At 37.7% G+C, this 22,155-nt stretch overlaps 1 protein-coding gene across 1 annotated transcript in view; it reads left to right on the top strand.

Moving 5' to 3' along the window:
• Positions 1–781: 781 nt before the first annotated feature.
• Positions 782–22,155, top strand: part of LOC109102319 (protein Wnt-9a-like) — a 28,330-nt gene continuing 6,956 nt past the window's right edge. Inside the window, exon 1 of the mRNA XM_042769663.1 lies at positions 782–931. Within this exon, the coding sequence (XP_042625597.1) occupies positions 840–931 (92 nt within the window). The 5' untranslated portion in view covers positions 782–839. The remainder of the gene's footprint in view (positions 932–22,155) is intronic.

The raw sequence follows: 22,155 nt of genomic DNA on the forward strand, positions 1-22,155 counted from the left end.
CTTCCAATAACTAATTTTTCTCTAGATCTTGCGAAACTAGTAAGGATAGAACAAAAATAATTGGTCTGTAATAGCTCACTGCCATTGAACTTGTGTCAGTATGTCCTCTCAGAAATATATAAAAGAAATCACGACACTGCTGGACAAGTGTTGAAAGGATAGTTCACCCAAATGAAAATTCACTCACTCCCATGTTGTTCCAAACCTGGATGAGTTTCTTTCTTCTGTCGAACATAAAATAAGATATTTTGAAAAATGTTTCTGGTCCCCACTGAGTTCCATAGTGTGGGGGGAAATACTGTGGAAGTCACTGGGGACCAGCAACATTTTTTAAAATATCTTCTTTTGTGTTCAACAGAAGAAGGAAACTCATACAGGATTGGAACAACTTGAGAAAAAAAGACGATGGCAGAATTTACGTTTTTGGGTGAGCTATCCCTTTAACATAATGGAACATAAATAATGGGAAACATATTTGTGATATTAAAAAAGTTTTGAGAATATGCAGTAAATAAGAAAACCGGTATAACCTACTTATTCCATTTCAGAAGTATCACCGTTATTATTGCACATGCTTAGACACAATCTATTAGCCTTTCCTATTTCAGCAAACGTAAATAATTAAGCCAGACTTTCAAAATCCAGCTGCTCAGTCAGTCCCCCCGACTCTCTCTCTCTCTCTCTCTCTCTCTCTCTCTCTCTCTCTCTCTCTCTCTCTCTCTCTCTCTCTCTCTCTTCTGTTCTAAGTGATTGGGAGGGGGGAGTAAATTTCTCTCAAGCAGGGATTTTACACAGCAACTCAGGACGAACGAAATGAGCTGCCCCAGAGCCGCTACAAAATGCTGGATGGACACCTTCTCCTGGGATGGTTATCATTTACCATTATAGTGCATCTAATCAGCTTGCCTGGACCGAGCACAGCTTACTTCGGGTAGGCAGAGGAACTCTTCCTCGATCTTTAAATGCTCTTTAAGTTTGTAATGCATAGACTAAAGATAGATATGCAATTATGAATCAAAAATCATAAAAAAGACCACGCGATCTAGGAAACGTTATGGAAACTTCTCTTTCCATAACAACCTGTGGAGCTGCGATTCAGTGTGAGGGATGTTCTCATTAAAGCAACATGTTTGCGCGAAGTCTCCGGTTAATAACTTATTTACAAGTTCAGCAAATGTGCTCTTATTTATCAGTGCATATCGGGACATTCATCAATGTCTTAATTCAATTACGTGTTTTGAACGGCAGGTAGCTACTAGCCGGTCAGGTTCGTCTTTCTCATAGATGCTCGTAGAAGAAAGAAAACAGACACGAGCAGCTCTTAACAGCTGTTAACAATAAAAGCTACGGAGATCTCTAACCTGATGGCCAAAACGTTTGTTCAGATCGCAGATAATATTTCTTCATCCAGCATAAACACTCGTTTTGGCACCCCCATTGCTTGCTCATAGGAGTTTAATAAGTTCAAGAATGTGTGTTGAATTTACAGTTCCCCCTATAAACATTCCCGTAGCATAATTTTAATTGAGGTAATTGTGATACCGCGGGAACGCCTTTGGAATATTTTCCTCCATGACGCGTGCATTTCTGCTTATTGATATTCTTCCATTACGCGCCTTCATGTTTCGAGAAACATGTGTTTAACTTTTAATCATCGTCTTTAAATCATTGTCACTTGGATCAACAAGTTTGAAACCAAATTTGGAGGGTAAAAGTGAAGAGGTTGACTGGTATGAAAGTCTTTTATATACAGATACAGAAGTGTTATAATGACAATTCTGATCTAAATTACTACATACAATCCGAAAGTATTGGACATCATCCACGGACAGGTGTGCGTTTGAAACTGTCCTAGAGTTCTACCCCAGAATTTGCAGTGATGTTCAAGATAGAAAAGTTTCACCTTTTAAGAGTGTTTTGAGGTTTTTGCTGTGTTTTCTGTGGTGGTGGATTATTTTTTGTTAGGTGTTGTGAGGAGGGGATGTTGTTGTTGGTGATAATGGGGGGGGGGGGGGGTGGTTGCTTCAGGCCCCATTGAACATTATGAAGCAGTAAACCGGTTTGTTGGGCTGCAGTGGTTGTAGACTGGGTCTAAGCCTATTCTACCCCCTCTTAGGAAGTCAATAAATTTAATAAATGCTGGCCTGCGTTCGCATGGGTGGGACAGTACTTCACATAAAGATTTATAGTCTCCATTATTTGATCTGAAAGATTGTTATCAATTGGAGTTAGCCTCTTAAGAATATTTTCCCCTTGTTTTTTTGGCACATTTAATGGAAAACGATAAGCTACAATGTTTGATAATGAGCAGATATGCAGTGTCAAGTGGCTATGTCTAATAAATGTCTGGATATTTTTAACATTCAATTTGTCATGCGTATGTGAGGCTAACTAGCCATTGTTTAGAGGTGCTCAAACTTTGCCAGTTTCAGCACTTTGTCTACTTTGACGGAAACCGCTTCCATGTTATCGGGCCATGGAAACAAACTATAGGAAACTCATTAGTGATATATTTCACTGTGGCATTATGGATGTTCTTTCTTATCTCACACAATGAGTGTTCATTTTGAACGCTGATATGGGTAAGACTTTTTGTTGAACTCTACAGTCAAGGGGCTACTTTTCAAGACAAGGACACAATCACAAATCAAACAAGTCATTTCAACCTTGTGCAAGCAACAGCATGAAACTATTACCTTCTGACATGTTGTCACACTTGCTTCCACTAACATGCAAATAAATACCTTCCATGAGGCGAATGCATCTTCTGGCCACTGATTTACTTAAATAGAGGGTCAATGTTGCATACCCAATTTCCCCAGTGCGGTGAAGCGTATGTGAAACCTAAACACAGTCTCTGTTTGACCTCAGTCTGTGTCTCCGAGGGTTGGGTGGGATTCCTTGCCTAGTTGAGCCGCTGCTGAAATTGTCATCCTGGCCACAAGAATGCAAAGCCTTAGTTTTTACCACCCGTCCCCTCCAGCCTGTAGCGGCAGGTGCCCAGTGTTGAGTCTCATTCAACAGCAGTCTCAAGGAGACCAGGTTTGGTTAGTTTGGGGACAGAATGGTGGTAGAACAATACAGCAATATGGAGGCTGCACACTTTTTGTCTAGGTGTAGAGCTCACCTCAAACAGCCTGAGGGACGAAAGGGGAAGAGGTTACATGCTGGGAAGACATGGGGAAAATAAGCCCTGAATATCCATGGAATGAGATTCTTTTGTACCTGGCTTTGACAAGTTTATGCAGATCTCCTGAGGAAGCCAGCCTGGGGTCACATGTGGAGAACTGCTGTCCCCCTGAATTGAAATGAGGGTATATATTTAAGACCTATATGTGAGGTTTCCACCTAAATTATGATTCTTATGTACGATGTGCTTACATTTGCATTTCTATCTCAACCATAAGTTATGATGGATGTCTTGTTTTTTACAAGGAAGACTGGTGAAATGCACTTGACCTAATAACAAGGAATCATTTAATTGAAACTCTTTATCAGTTCATAAGGTTAAAGTGTCAGACACTTTTCTTTTTCATAATTTCTTTAACATCAGCTGTTACTGGCATGTTTCAAAATACTGTGTAGAAGAAGTTGGCTGCAACAACATGCAAGGGTATGTGCATTATAACCCTGTAATAAAGACTCAACCGGTTTTGGTTTTGGTGTAGTTCTGTTCCCTAGAACCCAGTCAGAACAGGCCCAAGGCTTCCACAGTATTTTTATAGGAAATACTGTGCTTCTATCCCTCAGACTCTGTAATTCATCTGTCATTTATTCTGATTTAGTTGACTAAATGACGAGTCATGTTTTGTCACAACCTGTCCATCATTAGGTGCAGCAGTACTTGCAGTGCCTGATGTTTCCACCAGGGGGTGGAGTCACTTCTGTAAAAGCCCCTGCCCTTCAATCATCATCTGCTTCTTTATGAAACCTTAGCACAGTGGGAAATGAGTGGCAAAAACAGATATGAGCGCAGAGAGCTATGTGACCAGAATACAGGGAGAAGGTCAACAGAGCGGCAGTTTTATTCAAAGGTAGCTGTGGTCAGTTTGATCTGTTTGCATTGGCATTTTTTGGCCTCGACTCTCAGGAAAGCCCCAGTTTGCTGCATAAGACTTCAGATTAAATCTCCCGACTAGACTTGGGCTTGGGAATGTTGATGAGAGCGGCTGCCTGAGCTGCGGTGGATCGCCTTTCAGTGCCAGAGAATAGCAGTGTCTGCAACTGAAGATCCTCACATGCGACCACTCCCTATACACACCCACAGACATTTTATTGAATCATATGCATATTTCCTTTACATCAAACTTAAAATGTGTTTCACTTTTCTAAAGGTACAACTCCACCAAAGTGTGAATCCTTGCTGGACAGCTTAACATAGTGTGATGTTTCTACTATAAACACACTTAAGATTATGAACATTTCTTAGGCTTTCATGACATTTCAAGTAACCACTTGAAAAACATAAATCCATGTCTCTATATTTCTGCTGGTTTGTTTTTCCTCAATGGCTTTCTCGACAAGCTGTGAGAATGGCTTCTCCCACAGGAGTCATCCCAACCCTGCCTTGATTATATGGTATTATTGCTCTGGGGAATGTCTTTAAATGTGTTTGGCTCACTTGCATTCAAATGGCTCAATATTCTGGTTGTACGGCTCCGACCACAGTTTGGAGGTTTGCCTTGATTTTTTAAGAGAGGGCGGGTCCACTCCTGCCATAACCCAGTCAGCGGTGTGTTTTGTAGATATGTAGGCTGTTGTTGGGAATGCAGTGATGGGCATCGCAGACAGGAGCAAATAGCCAGGCAAAACCGGAAAGCCAATATGGAATCTGAATAGCTTTTGGTGGTCAAGGATTGATGAAATGACGTTAATTAGTGGCACTACCATGTCATGTGTTTTCCGTCTCTCACCACAGGCTGTTTTCCGCCACAAAGGGCTTTGGGTGGACTCTGGGGCCAAAATGATCAGTGACTACAGCCAAGATTAGATGACTGAAAAACCATAAGATGACTGTAAAAACCCCGAGCTATGAACCATACATGCACATTTATTACATGGACTGGGTGTTGATGTCAAAACAGTAGGCAAGACAAACCAAGAATGTACCTTGAGTTCATGCTTTTTCCATTTCATTGCATCAAACTAGGTGTTTTTAATTAAAGCTGTTTTTCTTTTCTTTTTTTAATTTAGATTGTTACCGCTGCGCTGCCTGTATAAAGTGAACAAACAAACAAAAACACACAACCACAGATGAATGTATCAATAAATGGTTTTGGCTAGGGTAGGTTATGCACATGACTTCAGACTTTAAGACTGAATTAGGGAACAATATACTGCTAAATTATTTGGTAGCAAACATATGATTTGAATAAATATATAATAGATATTTTTGGCTATGGTAACCACAAATTCAAGCACTTCAACTGGTTCCTCTAGGCATCAGTAGTAGTACTTGTACACTTGGATTTCACGAGAATCTCTAAGATGTAGAATAAGATATATAATCTTTGTCAGTAGCAATTATAATTCATGTAATATAATTACCAACTAATTAAGTTTAAGATTAATTGGTTCTGTAAAAGGCATTTTGGTCTTTGGTTCCTTAAGGCACCAGCTGTAGTACAAGGTACACATAGGCTTTACGAGTCTCTAATATGTAGAAAAAGCTATATAATTTCTGTCAGCAGCAAATATAAATAACTGTAACTAATATAGCTGTCATTTTAAGATTAATTGGTTCTGTAAAAGACATTTTGGTCTTCTATTTGGAATGAAGATGATCAATGTATCAGTGTGCCCATAGAATCAGTGTCATAGTTGCTGTGTCATTATATCATCACACAGCTTACAATAAGAACCATAAATGCTACGTTACTGATCCCCGCAGTCAAAGCATGTTAGGATTCCCATCTTCTCAAGTCCATTTTTATGCTTTTCTGGTAAGAACAAACACATCATTAAGATCTATGTTTGCATGCTTTTAGAAAAGGCTTTTAGTGGAAGCCCAAATGTGAGAGTGGAACAGCTCTCGTACCTGTCACTGGGTGCTGGGGTTCTCAGTGCCATGGTGTGAGGTCGATAGGTAGAGTCATGTGGAGCTCTGTGGTGCACCCACGCTGTGCCAGTCACACAGTCATCATCGCTGAGCAGCTGACCTGTGTCAGGCCCCGTGGTTAAACCTCTTACTAATGCTAACCACACGCATGGTACTGTACGCACCAACCTACTGTGTGTGTCCTACTCTACTACCCCTACATTTATGATGAATTACAGCTGAATTATTTTCTAAGATATTGTGGCCTGTGATTGTTTCTCATAGATGTCTTACAGAGTAAATGGAGACTATTGCTGAGGTCTGTACTGCTTCTCAGGTTACTCTCCAAATAAAATAACCTTAGTAAATACATTTGTGTCTCCCTTTGCATTTAAATAGATCACAACAATAAGAAAAACTATGCCTAAATTTGTCAAGTTTCCATATTTTCAGAAAAAAATCAAACACATTTTTTTTATTATCTTACTATATGTTCCCAAGTTACTTATATAATGCAATTATCGTCAAGCATGCAAAACATGCGCAAAATGCACACATTTGGATTCCTGCTGAATGAGTTAGCTATATTTGACTCGAACCCAGTACCAAGACTCGAACCTGCGACCTTTGGGTTACAAGTTGATGACTGCCCCCTTTAGGAAATTTTTAGGAACCACTTTATTTTGATGGTCCTCTTTAGACATTCTGTTGACTATAAGCACTTTTGCAACTACATGTCAACTACTAGTCATTAAAGTATTAGTAGACCATCTGCTTACTATCTGTTAACACTTTCTTTGGATATCTGTAGTGTATTGACTATAAGTAACTTTGCAACTATATGTCAGCTTAGTCTATAACCTTAACCCTAACCTAACAATCTACTAATACTCTACTAATACTTTAATGACTGGTAGTTGACATGTAGTTGCAAAGTTACTTTTAGTCAACAGAATGTCTATAGTGGACCATCAAAATAAAGTGTAGTTTCGCTTTGAATAAATTTGTTTTGGCTTGGTGTTTATACTACATGTAGTTTATAAGGAATGCCACTATAATTTATGTTCATTTTATACTTATTTTTCATTCCTGTTCTGAAAACCGTTAAAGTAAAAGGATTTGCTATGGAGTTGAGGGAAATAAAATGCATGTTTATAGTCTTTCTATTTTTGTAAACATTTTATTTACCCGTATTTTACATTATTTCTGAATGTGATAATAAAATGCAACTTTTACACTAATGCTACTTATCTGTGTTTTTTTCTTTTCTCTTAACAATGTAGTTTTGTCCTGATGTGACTTATAGTCATTTTCCAGAAAATAAGGTACCAATCTACAAGCAAACACCAGTGGATTCAATTTTATTCATTTAATTTCTCATCAAATTCTTCCAAGATCAAATCCTTTCAGCAGTGTAATACACATTAATTATATTAATATTAATAGTGCTTGACAAAGGAAACTTCACTATTACTATTGCTCAAGTATTAAACTAAAAATGTTTGAATTTGTTAAATGCTTTACTTGTCCCGCACCATTTGTGGTACAGACATGAGCGATACCTCAAATCATGAGATAAAGATGTACTATTACTTTTCCAAAGACTCTTGCATTTATTGTTAGTGCATATCAACAACTGACTTGTATATTTCTAAAGTTGTAGAGAAACATCAATGACAAATTTGATATTAAATTAAAACAAAACTGCAAAATCCCCTTAGAAATAAAGTTTTCCTTTAGGATGTGCTAGGTGTTGTCCATTAACTTTTCCTTTGGATATTACACCTGGTTACAGCTGTAGCAGACTGGCAACTCTGTTAATGATTTTAAGTACATACTCAGGTGACCTCGCCAAACAAAATATTAGTGCCGTGTGAATAAACATCTCATCCTCATCCATCTGGCCACACTACCACATGGAAAACACTTTTCTTTGCGAAATGTTTCTGGATTGTCTATCCGTGTCTGATTGATTTTTAGCCATCCTGTGTGTGTACATCTGCAGTTTTCCTGTGTTCTATCGTGACTAGAACTGACACATTTACAACATGATGTTTCTCAATATCTCAGCTATTGTGCCAGTTGTCAGCCCACAGTGACTCTAAAGGTCATGGCGACTCGTTCACATCCTGTGTGTCACTCTGCTGTTGCCGTCATGTCCCGTCATCTTCTTGCTATTTGGGAGCACTTTGTTCTTGTGAGGCAGTCTGTGCGCTGGTGAATTCACAGATAATTTTAGGGGCGCAGACTGTCTTCATTCATTCATGTCGTCATATAGAACAGTCCCTGTATGCTGACTGGCATTGAGTGGTCATGATTAATTGCAGTCTAAAAATGATATATATGGAACTGACTACAATGCTTTTTGTCAAAAGCATTTTGAGAAGAAAGATGGAAAAGTCAAGAGTGATTTTCTAATAGGTCTCAGTCAGGTTCTTTCTCAGACATGTGCAATTATTTAAACCATTACAATAATGGACAACATTTGGTTAAAGTTCATTTTTTAGTCCACAATTTTATATATTATATATATATATATATATCGGATATATATATATATATATGTGTATATACACACATATATACAGTACAGACCAAAAGTTTGGAAACATTACTATTTTTAATGTTTTTGAAAGAAGTTTCTTCTGCTCATCAAGCCTGCATTTATTTGATCAAAAATACAGAAAAAAAACAGTAATATTGTGAAATATTATTACAACTTAAAATAATAGTTTTCTATTTGAATATAGTTTTCTAAAAATAATTTATTCCTGTGATGCAAAGCTGAATTTTCAGCATCATTACTCCAGCCTTCAGTGTCACATGTAACATCCAGTCTATCACATGATCATTTAGAAATCATTCTAATATTCTGATTTATTATGAGTGTTGGAAACAGTTCTGCTGTCTAATATATTGATGAATAAAAGGTTAAAAAGAACTGCATTTATTCAAAATAAAAAAAAATTCTAATAATATATATTCTAATAATATATTTTCTTTACTATCACTTTTTATCAATTTAACACATCCTTGCTGAATAAAAGAATTGATTTATTATTACTGACCCCAAATTACTGACCAGTAGTGTATATTGTTATTACAAAATATTTATATTTTAAAAACATAGCTTCTTTTTTTTTTTTTTTTCTTTTTATTCATCAAAGTATCCTAAAAAAGTATCACATGTTCTGAAAAAATATTAAGCAGCAGAACTGTTTTCAACTTTGATAATGAATCATCATATTAGAATGATTTCTAAAGGATCATGTGATAATGATCCTAAAAATTCAGCTTTGCATCACAGAAATAAATGATAATTTAAAGTATAATACATTTAAAAACAATTATTTTAAATTGTAATAATATATCACAATATTACATTTTTTTTTCTGTATTTTTGATCAAATAAATGCAGGCTTGATGAGCAGAAGAAACTTCTTTCAAAAACATTCAAAATAGTAATGTTTCCAAACTTTTGGTCTGTACTGTATTGATGAGCAGAAGAAACTTCTTTCAAAAACATTCAAAATAGTAATGTTTCCAAACTTTATATATCTATATATATATATATAAAAATATAATGGTTCTATGTTTCTTAGATCACTTTTCAATATTTAAAATATTTTAATATGAAAATATTTTAATATGCTGATTAAAGCATTGTCATTGAATGTACCACTCTTTGACAGTTTTGTGATTGTATGACATAATGCATCTTTGGGGAGACTTCTTTACTTTCTAAAGAGGACATTGAGATTCAAATTGCTGTAAAACCTGTGTACATATAAAATAAATACTGTCTAGTGGTAAGTAGTACTGTAAGTAGTACACTTTTATCAGTACATAAAAACATTAACCAGTTACTGCTCTCTTAACATACTGTTGTGCACAACACTTGTATATAAATCACTCCTTCCCAGCTGCCACAATTCCTTCACAATTCAGAAACTAATAAACAATAAACACATGCAGCAAATTTTACCATATATCCACCTGTCAAAGCAGTAATCACTAACCTACAATGCTAACCGCACCTTACAGGTAAACATTTGCTTTAGCGGGATCACTATGATGGGAGTCATTAGGATTTTTTGGCTGCCACACTTGGGGGCGGAAAGATGTAAAAGAGGCTGCCACTGCTGTTTGCCTGGAACTACCACAGTAACACTATTGCTTTCCTGCTGTGCCAAGCCAGTCAAACTCTAGATGGGACTCCAGGACTGCAGCCTGAAATTCATCTTGCTCTCTGAAATGTTCTTCCACTTCGGAGTAGGAGGGGGTGTTTTTCAGTACCCAGTAGAGGTGGTGTTCTTTTTCTAGTGGAGTGTTTCTTGGGCCTCTCATCTCCTGGAGGAGCTGTTCTGACAACAAATTCAGATCAGACAGGGTCAGGGTTGGAGGCCACCAGTTCATTTCGCTGACACTGAGCAGATATTGTGCAATTACGAGTTGCTTGCTATCTTTCTGGTATCTATAACATTCAATGTCATTAAAGCATCTTGAAACACTTTTTCTGAACGAGCATCACAGACTAATGCTTAATCCATCTTGCTGACACATCTGTTGAGATTTGGCTACAATTGGCATGTTTTTGTCCAGAGAATTAAAGAAGTGCATTCCAAGCCAAATCAGAAACACAAATGGACTTCTCGGAGGTTTTTGTTTGGCTTGTGCCAGTAACACACACTTTTCCTCACATCTGTCTTAGTTTTGGGTTACTGTGGTAGACAGCTGGGGGTTGGGGGGGTGTCTGAGAAAAGGCTTTGTTTGGGGTCAACAGCTGGGGGGAATGATTGGCATGCATTTGAAGTAATTGGGGACCCTGACTTGCCAGCCAGGAGACCACACAACCAGCAAGCCCAAACGTGTTGAAAGCAAGTTCGCTTTGTCTAGGTTCAAGACTGTTAACTGTCTTGTGTGTGTGTGAGGACTTGTTTTTGTGGTGGGACCAAAGCAGAGACATTGAGTGTTGCTGTGTAGTTTGTTTGCGGATATCTACTAAAAACACTACGACTTTTAAACTCACTTAAGTGCACCCTAAAAGCAAAAATAAGCAATGGTATTTAAAGGTACAGTTCACCCCAAAATTAAAATGCATTCACTCTAACGCTATCGGACATGTAGAGTTTGTTTCTTTATTGGAACAGATTTGGAGAAATGAAGCATTACATCACTGGATTCATCAATGGATTCTCTGCAGTGAATATGTGCCATCAGAATGAGAGTCCAAACAACTGATTAAAAACATCACAATAATCCACATGACTCCAATCCATCAATTAATGTCTTGTGAAGTGAAAAGCGGTTTCTTTGTGAGAAACAAATTCACCATTAAACGTTTTAATGTAGTCCATAATTCATAATAAGCTTAGTAAGCATAAGCTTTCGCCAGTGAAAGAGACCATCTTCTGTTGTTGTCTCATGTCAAAATTCTCTGACATATTTGTTTAGAACTTTTTTTGGATTGTTCTTGTTTGTAAAAAGTAGGGCTGGGTATCATGTTCGATACTTTTTAGGCACCGACCAAACTGGGTCGATACTATTGAGTCTGATGTCTTGTAGTTTGGTACCAACTACTGATGTCTTGTAGTTTGGTACCAAATTTTGATAGCTAAGGGTTTAATCTCGTCAACGTCAGTGAGCCAGTAAGCGTGCAGCATGCGTGATGTGCCTAAATCATGTGCTGGTGATAGGCTCTGGTGAGGCGTCAAGGAAAATGCGTGTTACATGACCATTCACACTATAGCATCATGCTACATATGACAATTTATAAAATTTATACTATGCTTTTACTCAAAACTCACTACTGTAATAATCGCGTGTTTCTTAGCTTCATGTTTCATCCATGTAAATATGTTTTTCTGGAAGTGTAATGCACACTCTTCGTAGGAGACAGGGCGGGTTATGAACACAGAATATAATTGACACATGAACTTTATTAAACCTATTTGCACTGATTTGATTGTGTTGGTTGCATTTTGTTCCTTTGTGCAGTGGCTCAGGAGAATCTTTGAGTCTGTAAAATCCTCAACAAACTGAAAAAAAGTTTTACAAGTTAATGTGTAATGTAATCTTGTTATAATGGATTTCATAAAACTGGTTTAGAAAAAAGTATCATTCAGGAACCGTTATTAAAGTCAAGGTATCAGTATTTGTATTGATATTGAAAACTTTTGAACGATACCCGGCCCTAGTAAAAAGTGCTTGATCTGTGTATATTTCTCTCCTGATTCAGATGAGATGACTTTTTCACTGGAGAAATCAATATTATGGATAGAGGGCACTATGGCTAGATATATTTCAGCAAGAAGCAATGGTTTGAAGTTAAAAACACCCTAATAAAGGATTTATTAAATCTTGCATGGTCTGAATACATTTTCAGCAACTATTCTTTCAAATGCAAAATAAAACATTTGTTGCATGCTAAATAAAAATGGGGTCTGATACTGCTGCAAGTCATAGCCAGGGAAGGGAAACAGAGGTGGAGTCTGGTAGGCTGGAGAACCAAATGACGCTGGAGGGGACCAAGGACCAACGCAGAGCCCACTGGAACAAAAGGGGTGATGGACTACAGTGGAGATGGGTGATACTAGGGCCAAGTCAGAGCTGAAGTCTGAGGCAGAGCCATGGAGTCAGGTTGAGCAAGTGGGGAAGGAGGAGCCAGAAGATTGGAAGGGACCAGTGGAGACAAAAGAGCCAGGAGGCTGGAGAAAGGTCCAGAAAGTGCTCGGCGGCAAACCATCCTCAGATCGAACTGGCAGGGAGAGAGTCATCTTGGGGGTGGGAACATAGGCAGGAACATAGTCCTGAGCATCCAGCTCTATGAGCTCCGGAACGAACAATTCGGCAAGCGTCAGCTCCGTGATGAACATGGCATCAGGCTCTGCCTCTGGGACGGGGCTGTAGCTCCATGGCAAGAATAGACTCTGGTTTCATGGTAGGTGTGGACTTTGGCACTACGACCGTGGTGGGTGTGGGCTGTGGCTCTGGATCTGTTGCAGGCTTGGGGAGAGGCTGGATGATCTCAGGAGGGTGAGCTGGGATTGGTGCAGACACTGGGGGGAGTTGAGATCCACCATGTATGGTGAAGGCGGATACACAAAGGACAAGCACCCAGTCCAATTACCCACTAAGGGTCCCTCAAGGACAATCACTGAGCAGATATGCTCTCGTCTAAGCATTGAGTCCCGTCCGGGAAAAACATACAGAGGCTGTCATTGGTGTAGTGGACAAGATGAGCCACATCTGAAAAATCGTGTGTTTTGTACTCGACGGAGCAATCCCCTGTTAGAGGAGAAGAGTCTGTACTGCTGTTGGATACATTTTTAAAATCCATTCCTTTGTCAGCGTGTTGGTGTGAAAGCAAGGAGAAGCAATGAAACTTAAGGCTAAATTTACTGTACATGGGAACGAACATGAAACGAAATGAGACACAGGTGTACACAATGTGTAGCTATGGCAACAAGTAAGAACACTCTAGAGCAAACAAACAAACAAACAAACAAACAAACAAACAAACAAACAAGGGCAACTAAGTAAACAGGAACTAAACAAAGGAAACAGAGAGGAAAGGAAATAGATACACATATCAAAATAAGAGTACATGGAACAGAACCTAAATGTGACAGTTAGTTGAACTTAAGAGTGTTTTTTACCCCCTCATGTAGGACTTAATTAGATCAAAATAAGTTTACCTTTTTAAAGCACAACAAATGATTATTCAAACATAAAGATTTAAAAAACACTTTAAAGTGAAGCTTTTAATCTGACAGTGTTACAAAGTGCACTTTTTAAAAGTGTGTCAAGAAACATAGTCATACTCTCAGTACACTTAAGTGGCATTTACTTTAATTAATATTATTAGCAAGTACAGTTTTTTTTTTTTTTTTTTAAAGTAAACTTTAAAGATTTGAAGGCATGCTGAAGGTCACGGGGTGATGTAAGCACATGATAAACAAGCTCCTCCTGAACTTTTGTTTAGTAGTCCATATCTCAAACTGTCAGGATTTTGAGTGTGATTAGTTATACTGTGTTTCTTCACATCTGTTTTCTATAATCTCTCTCCTATCCTATGAACAACATCAGGTTTTTAATGTTATCCACTGACCTTTCCTCTCCCACAGGAGTCTTTTCTTTTCCCAAATGATCTCTTCTCTTCTGACACCATATTGTTCGTGAGCCAAACAATTTCATATCCCACATGCAACACTTACCGTTATGGTGCATGCAAAGAACTGTTTAACAGAAGGTCATAATCTTGAGCTTGTGAATGGAATGTCACTCATTTGTCATGTCATGGACAGCAAGCACAGAGAATGGCAAAGTTTGAAACCCCATTTCCACGCATAACACACTATATAAACGTACCAATTATGGGTGAAAGTTAACGTAACTGCCATAGTAACTTCCAACTCAGTTGCTTGGATTTATAAATTTTATGCCCTTTAATCTTTATCCATTATTTTGTAGTTGTGTTAGTTACTCTTGTCTATTTTTTTTGTTGTTGTTGATAAAATTCCTCTTATTACACTTGTGTCTTTTGTGTGTTGATAGTATAGTAAGAGGACAGATTGGTCAGCTGACAAACTTCCTCCAATTTACATTTTATTTCCTTCCTTGATTGTTCTTTTACTGTTAAGGTGAAATTCCTTAACTGGTACCCGAGGTAAAAGAGAGAGGGGTCATCTGGCACTCTCACACTCACCTTAAGTGACGTGTGACCAAAACTCATAACATTAATTTGGTGCCACATGTAATAACCAATACAGTCAGTATGCAGTATCTTTAGTATTTGACTTAGTAAATCCCCGGGTTTACAGACAAGGGCATCATTTGCTCAGTTTCATCTTTGAAATCTACTGTGGTGCTCATCCATTATTCATTTTGTTGACATTTTAATATTCATAAACACTTTATTGCAAGCTCTAATCACAAATATGCTGAACAGACAGACAACCGAGTTTAAAACAAACAACAACTTTAAGGATCCTGGAAAGAACCTCCAGATTGTGTAATGAACCATTTTAGTTCAACCCTCACCACGGAAAATGCATATGACGGTTATGTCACGGGTAATATGAAGTGCTGACAGTAATAAAAAAGGGGCAAACAAGCCCCAGAGCACTGAGTGACAGAACTGCAGCAACGACTCTTATGAGAGAGCATGATGGAAAAAGCCAAGTGGTGAAAAATCATACAACCCTAAAGATAACACACCAGTGCTGTTAGAATCTCATGCCTTATATGAACACCTGTAATAAAAACTGTAAATATGAGTCAGGTCAAATTTATTTGTATAACGCTTTTCACATTACACATTTTTTCAAAAGAAGCTTTACAGTAAGTCATAATGTTATTTCTGTAATGTCTTAATTTTTTAACATAGATTGCTTTTTAGAGCTGGTTGATATGGCAATGTATAACAATGGTATAAATGATCCTTCAAATTTAGATAGCTATAGTGTATTTATTGTATTTAATTTGTGTAGCAGATAACATCGCCTGAACGTTCTATCGTTTTTACTGGAAGAGCAATTTATGTCATTTTGATTAAATATTACGAGGTCTTTTTTATATATAAAAACAGACATGGGTGAATAGTTCACAATACGATCTATAATATGCATTTACAACTTATTAAAATATAAATATTAGTCTGCTTTGTTTGAAGCAAGAGAAGGCAGTTCTCAAAATGTATTAATTAAAAATATTAAATAGTATAAAATTTTATTTCAAGTAGTAACATCACGGTACTCAGACAAGACAAATATCAGACAGAAATATTATATTGTGGTTAAAAATGACTCAAACTGTGGTAAGGATTTGGTCACATGTATTCTGTGTTTTTTAGTGTCCAGAGAATCTTATTTTGAGTATTTCTATGGACGCTTAGTTTATTTCACGTTCTTTGTACCGGTGTTCACATTTTCTGTGTTTACTTTTGTTACCTTAGTTCCTCATTATATTTGATATATACACTAATCAGCCACAATAATAAAACCACCTGCCTAAAATCATGTAAGTCCTCCACATGCTGCCAAAACAGCTCTTAAGTTTCGAGTCATGGACTCCACAAGACCTCTGAACGTGTCCTATGACATCTGGCACCAAGGCATTAGCAGCAGATCCTTTAAAGGAATAGACATGGGTTGCCGGAAGCCAATGATAATAGTTTATAAAGTGATTTTTTTTTTCTTAAAAAAAAAACCCATTGTTTCACTTCAGAATGCATTCATAAACCCACTGGAGTCGTATGGATTACTTGATGGATGAATGTGCTTTTTGGAGCTTCAAAAACTCAGGTACCATTCACTGCCATTACAAAGATGGGAAAAGCCAGGATATTATTAAATATAACTCTGATTGTTTTCATTTGAAAGAAGTAAGGCATATACACCTAGGATGGCTTGAGAGTGAGTCAATTCATTTTTGGTTGAATTATTGGAAGTCCTGTAAGTTTTGAGGTGAGGCCATCATGGATTGGATTACTTGGTCCAGCACATCCTATTGTTACACAAATGGTGTTCGTGGTCTGCAACAATCTTTAGGTAAGTTGTACATGTCATAGTAACATGAATGCCAGGACCCAAGCCTTTCCAGCAGAACATTGTCCAGAGCATAACACTGCCTCCATCACCCTGCCGTCTTCCCATAATGCATCTCTTCTCTAGGTAAACAACACATGCACTCAGCCATCCAGCTAATTTAAAAGATAACGTGGTTCATCAGACCAGGCAACCTTCTTCCATTACTCCATGGTCCATTTCTGACACTCTTGTGCCCAGACGCTCAGCGGTGGACAGGGGTCATCTTGAGAACTCAGTTTTTTCTGACGTCTTTCTATCATGGACAGCATTAAGTTAAGTTTTCAGCAATTTGAGCTACAATAGCTCTTCTGCGTAATCTGACCAGACGGGGTAGCCTTCGCTCCCCACGTGCATCAATGAGCCTTGGGCACCCATGACCCTGCCGCCGGTTCACTGGTTGTCCTTCCTTGCACTATTTTTGGTAGGTACTAACCACTGCATACAACCCACAAGACTTGCCGTTTTGGAAATGTTCTGATCCAGTTGTTTAGCCATCACTATTTGGCCCTTGTCACTTTTCACTTGCCCATTTTTTTCCTGCGTTCAACACATGAAATTCAAGAACTGGCTGTTCACCTGCTGCCTAATATATCCCACCCCTTGACAGATGCCATTGTAATGTTATATTTAATGGTTTTCATTTTACCTTTCAGTGGTTTAATGTTGTGGCTGATCAGTGTATAGCAGTCTGTTCCATCAGTTTAATAGTATGTTCTTATTTGATATGGTGGGTTGATATCGGTTTGTTCTTTTTTTAGCTGTTATATTTGCATTTGCCTTTGTGTGTGTGTGTTTTCCTCAGTGTTCCATCTGCTTCTTTACAAAATATTTTCTGTTGTAAAAAAGGCCACACTTAGATCTGCACCGTTTTAAATTTGTATGTATCAGATGTGTTCAGCTGACTTCTCAGAAAAGTTAGCAAGCTAGTCTGTTTTTGATTGATTCTGGAATTCAGATTTGCAGTTGTGAGTCAAGTAAGTCTTATGAGTTGAGATTTGGAGAGATCCATAACCCTAACTTTGCAGCAGCAAATATGAAATGATGTTTTATTAACAAGATTCGGGAGGAGCGCGTCAGATACTTAGCCTAATTAGCACAGGTGGAGCGCACTCAAGTTAATCAACACTATGGTATAAATACAGCTGACTTACCTCTATCCATTGATGGTTTTTTAGCACCCCCCTCCACCCCATCTCCTCACTTGGAGTTCATATTACACATACGGTGGGGGGGGGTACTCTAGGTTCGGGCCATTCCCAAGCTCGGAGCCCTTCCCCAGACAGCATGCCAAATATGCATTACCATACTTCAGCTAATTATATGTAAGAGTGAACTCATGAATCACTCGAGAGTTCAAAAGAATGAGGTTCTAGACATAACCTTACTTTCCTGCAATGTCTAGTTCCAACACTAATCTCAAAAAGACTTTAACCAGTCAGTCAAGGTCTTTAAGTTCACATGAAAATGACAGGTGTGTTAGTGCAGGGCTGGAACTACATTCTCTGGGAAGGTGGATCTCCAGAAGTGGGATTGAGCCTTTCTGATTTAGAAGAACAAGAGACCTTGTCATTTACACTATTTATTCTCATATATTTAACATATTGGCAGCAAATTCTGTTCTAGCATAAAACCATCTGACTCAAATCTCTCTCTCTGAAACACACACAGTTTGAACATACAGTAGTGATCATCTGATTGTTTAAAAAACACACATTTTTTTCATTACCTGTTGTGCAATTTATTTCTAAGTTGTTTGTGGAAAAAAGTACCAAAGCAATGCAAATAATAATCATAATGCATCCAGACATATGTGACTCTGCCTGTGAAAACCCAGCTAAAACCTTTTTTAGTGATTTGCAGTTTTACATAACATCACCCTTCCTAATGTAAAGAACATTCTGTGAAAATGTAACCTTGACATCTTTAATATTGACTGAATAAGGCCATGTCAAAGATTGAACTCAAAGTGAAATTAATGGTTGAAATCTAATTTTGATGCTGATTATACAGTATTGAAGTATACAATTATTCCTAATAATACACTCAGTATTTTGGGTGTAGTCCTACCTTAAATATAAAAGAGGTAATTGTCTTTATGCTCGAAGTTTTGCAACACTCAATATGTCACCCTTATAATTAAGTTCTTAATAAGTCCTGTCTAACAGTTAAAACAGCGGATCTTTTCATCGAAAAACATGCATGTGGATAGGCAGGAAAGTCTGAAAAAAATATGATGTATTTATTATTTCTTACAATTTTGTCAGATTTTATTCCTTCTAAAGAATTTGTTATATAATTAGCATGAATGACATCTTGTTATGAAAATGAGCGTTATGGAAGAGCTGCAAAAAGATTCTTTGAAAAGTCTCTTTTTTGTGTTCTGTGGAAACAACAAAACATGGTTTTTGAACTGCATGAGGTTTAGTAAATAATGCAATGGCAAGTTTCCTTTTTGGGTGATCTATTGCATAAAGTCAAAGGTTTGTCCAGAGATAAAACTTCAATTTAAGATTTATTGCTAGTCTCTATTGACATACTGTAGAGACTGCAGAACAGTCTGTCAAATCTATACAGTTTTGGAAAAAGAAAACACATAAAAGCTCACACATAGCTGAGGTGACTTCATCTTTCAAAAGCCTGAATACTTGACTGCTCTCCATTCTCACACATCCAGGCTTGCCCTCCAGCACTCTGGGTAAAAGGCTAAAAATACTGGGCTGTGAGCCATCGCCAGTAGCCCAGGGATTAGTGGAGCTCAGTGTCTCTGGCAGCTCTCCAGTTCCATAGTAGCTTTTGTGTTTCAGATAGAAGCATGTCTCAAAGACTTCTGAGAGGCCAGACATGAAATTTCTGTTTTGTTTCTGTGAGATCTGTCAGTTTGTGCTTGAATTCTTACAGCCCAACATGCCTCTGGTGTGTATGTTATTGGCTGGTAATGAACTCTTAATCCTTTTTAAAAGACTGAAGGGTAAATGCACAAGGAATAAGTTTTTCTTTGGGCCAGAAACAAACTTTATACAACAAATTTGTAATTTAGTTGCTCCGCCATGACAGTAGTTGACAGTATGTCCACCCTATCAGCTCTTGTGGCAACAAGTTCTTCACTGGTCCCCCGAAACATGCAATGTCACATTAGCTAGAAGTTTTTGTGTTCACATACTTTTTGGCCTCATACAATGACTGCATTACTAAAGTTTCAGGCACTTCTATTAGAATGTATAAAGCTAATGAATCAGTACAGCCACAAACAATACATCTATTTTAAAGCTTAAATGAGTTTAATTGTCGTGTCTTTGGTATTTGATAATAATTGAGCAATGGTTACTTGTGAGTGATTGAATTTTATATCAGATGTGTGCATTGACTATTTCTTAGGTAGTAATGAATGAAGTTCACTTGTAATATTAAACATGGCTCTGTTGCAGAGGGATAAACTGTCATTATAAAATAAGCTATGGATGTGGGTGTTGTTAATATGCTTTTGCAAGTCTTTGCTTGCCTAGTTTCTGTTCCATAACTTGTCAATAGATGTCAAATTGCTGCAGTAAACAGATTCCTTACACTTACAAGATTGTGTTTGTGTTCATTTAAACATGCTGAACTCATGCCTCGTCAGGGCTCCCGAGAGAAATGTCTCACAGACATTTGCAGCCACCTGTTTAAATCTGTGTTATGTGTTCAGAATTTCCCTTTAGTACTTGGAATCAAACCTGTAGACTGTATTTTTGGCTCTCATAACCATTTGCATCATATATTTTATTTTGTCAGCTTTGCTGCAGAAGCGTCATTGCACACTTGTTTGCTTATTGAGGTTACACTTACAGACCGCCTTCACGTCTGAGCTGGAACTAAAACTTGTAGAAGAAATTGCAAGTACTGTATATCATAGCCACTATATGAGGATGTAGTTATAATGGAAAGATACACTTTGCTGAGGAACTGAACATTCCTTTTTTCCATTCCCAGAGAACTGTAGTATGTTGGTACGTTGAGGGTGGTCTCTCTGCGAGCCAGGATATTACAGGATCACACAGGCAAGCCACAAGCATGTCTAATGTCCTAATTGGATTATGCAGTTGCGGTTTCTTGACAGCAAATTATTCGAACAACCTGAACCCTGAACCCCTTGTGTTTTCAAGAGATGACAAATAATGTAAGACAGTGTTTTGGCTTACACCTCATAATCAGCAATTAACTCGACTCGACTCGAAAATGTTCAGACAATATCGCCAAGTAGTATGTGACCACATAAGTCAAGCTCATTCATGAAGCGATCAAGAACTTTGTGGTCATTGCTGAGCACCCCATACATTTGCTTAAAGAATTCCTGGAAAAAGCAGCTGAAGTTACTCTTTCCCCTCCAGAATTCCCCCATTTTGTCAACCAGATCTCACAACAAGCTTGAAGGTTAAAACTGAATAAAAACACAAGTGGACCCCCTCATATTTTTGCATGAAGTCACCTTTGAGCAACTGAATAAACATGTTTTTATGTCATGATTTCCTTATGAGGCAGCTTCTTTTCAAGCTCAGAATATATTGCATGAACGTTTGGAAATTTAGCTGCATGAAAAGAATCAGTATCTAGTGCCAAAAAACCTCAGCAAAATTATATTGAAGTGATCAGAGCAGAATACTTCTGGAAACCTCCAGTGCTGTCATTAATATCAACATCTGCTGCTCTGTTGATGTATGTTTTCTGGGCAACCCCTAGGTTGTAGTTAATAATAGCCAGCACTTATATTAGAAGACAAAAGTGGCAGATTTAAAGCTATAATCTTCACTATAATAACATGTGTTTTAAGACCTGAGTCTGTGAGTTTTGTAAATCCATTTATTTCTTTGCCTCTCACTGAATGTGTAAAAGGAACCCAGAAATTACACATAATGAGCTACTGCCCTGCCAGTGCTGTCAATTGGTGTGACCAATATGGTCATTAGCTGACAGTCTTGTCCACTGTATGTGCTATGAAAGTAACTCTCAGCTGTCTTCGTCACAAACCGCAGAATGCTGGTTAGATCTTCGCCAGCTATGCGGCAGACCCAGCCAGTGTGTTTTATGCTTGCAGTTTTCTGTTTTTTCAAATGCAAACAAGTGAGATCAGCAACACAAGCTCACGCAAAGAAATACCCCGCACTAGTGGGTAAACTTGACTTAATTAAAATATTCAAGCTGCAATGTTTGCGGTGTTATGTGTAGATTATGTATGTTCACATTTTGATTTAATGCGTTGCATTATTAATAATAAATTAAAAACATGAAGTGTGATATTATATCCTGTTCTTTGCAGTGTCACCGCTTCACACACACTTGAATAAAAGTGCAGTATTTTATCAGTCTGTAATAACTATTATCAGTATTGGACTCAAATACCGTGATATGATATTCTACACAATCAGTTTTGTTTTGGAAGTGTGCCACTATAAACTTATAAACATACGGGTCAACCTCTACAGCTTATCAGCTCATCAAAGTTTGAACTGGCATTACTTGATTACAGTTTTTTTTTTTTTACAATTGCTAGGACAC

Source organism: Cyprinus carpio, chromosome A2, assembly GCF_018340385.1.
Source record: "Cyprinus carpio isolate SPL01 chromosome A2, ASM1834038v1, whole genome shotgun sequence".
Classification (NCBI taxonomy): Eukaryota; Metazoa; Chordata; class Actinopteri; order Cypriniformes; family Cyprinidae; genus Cyprinus; species Cyprinus carpio.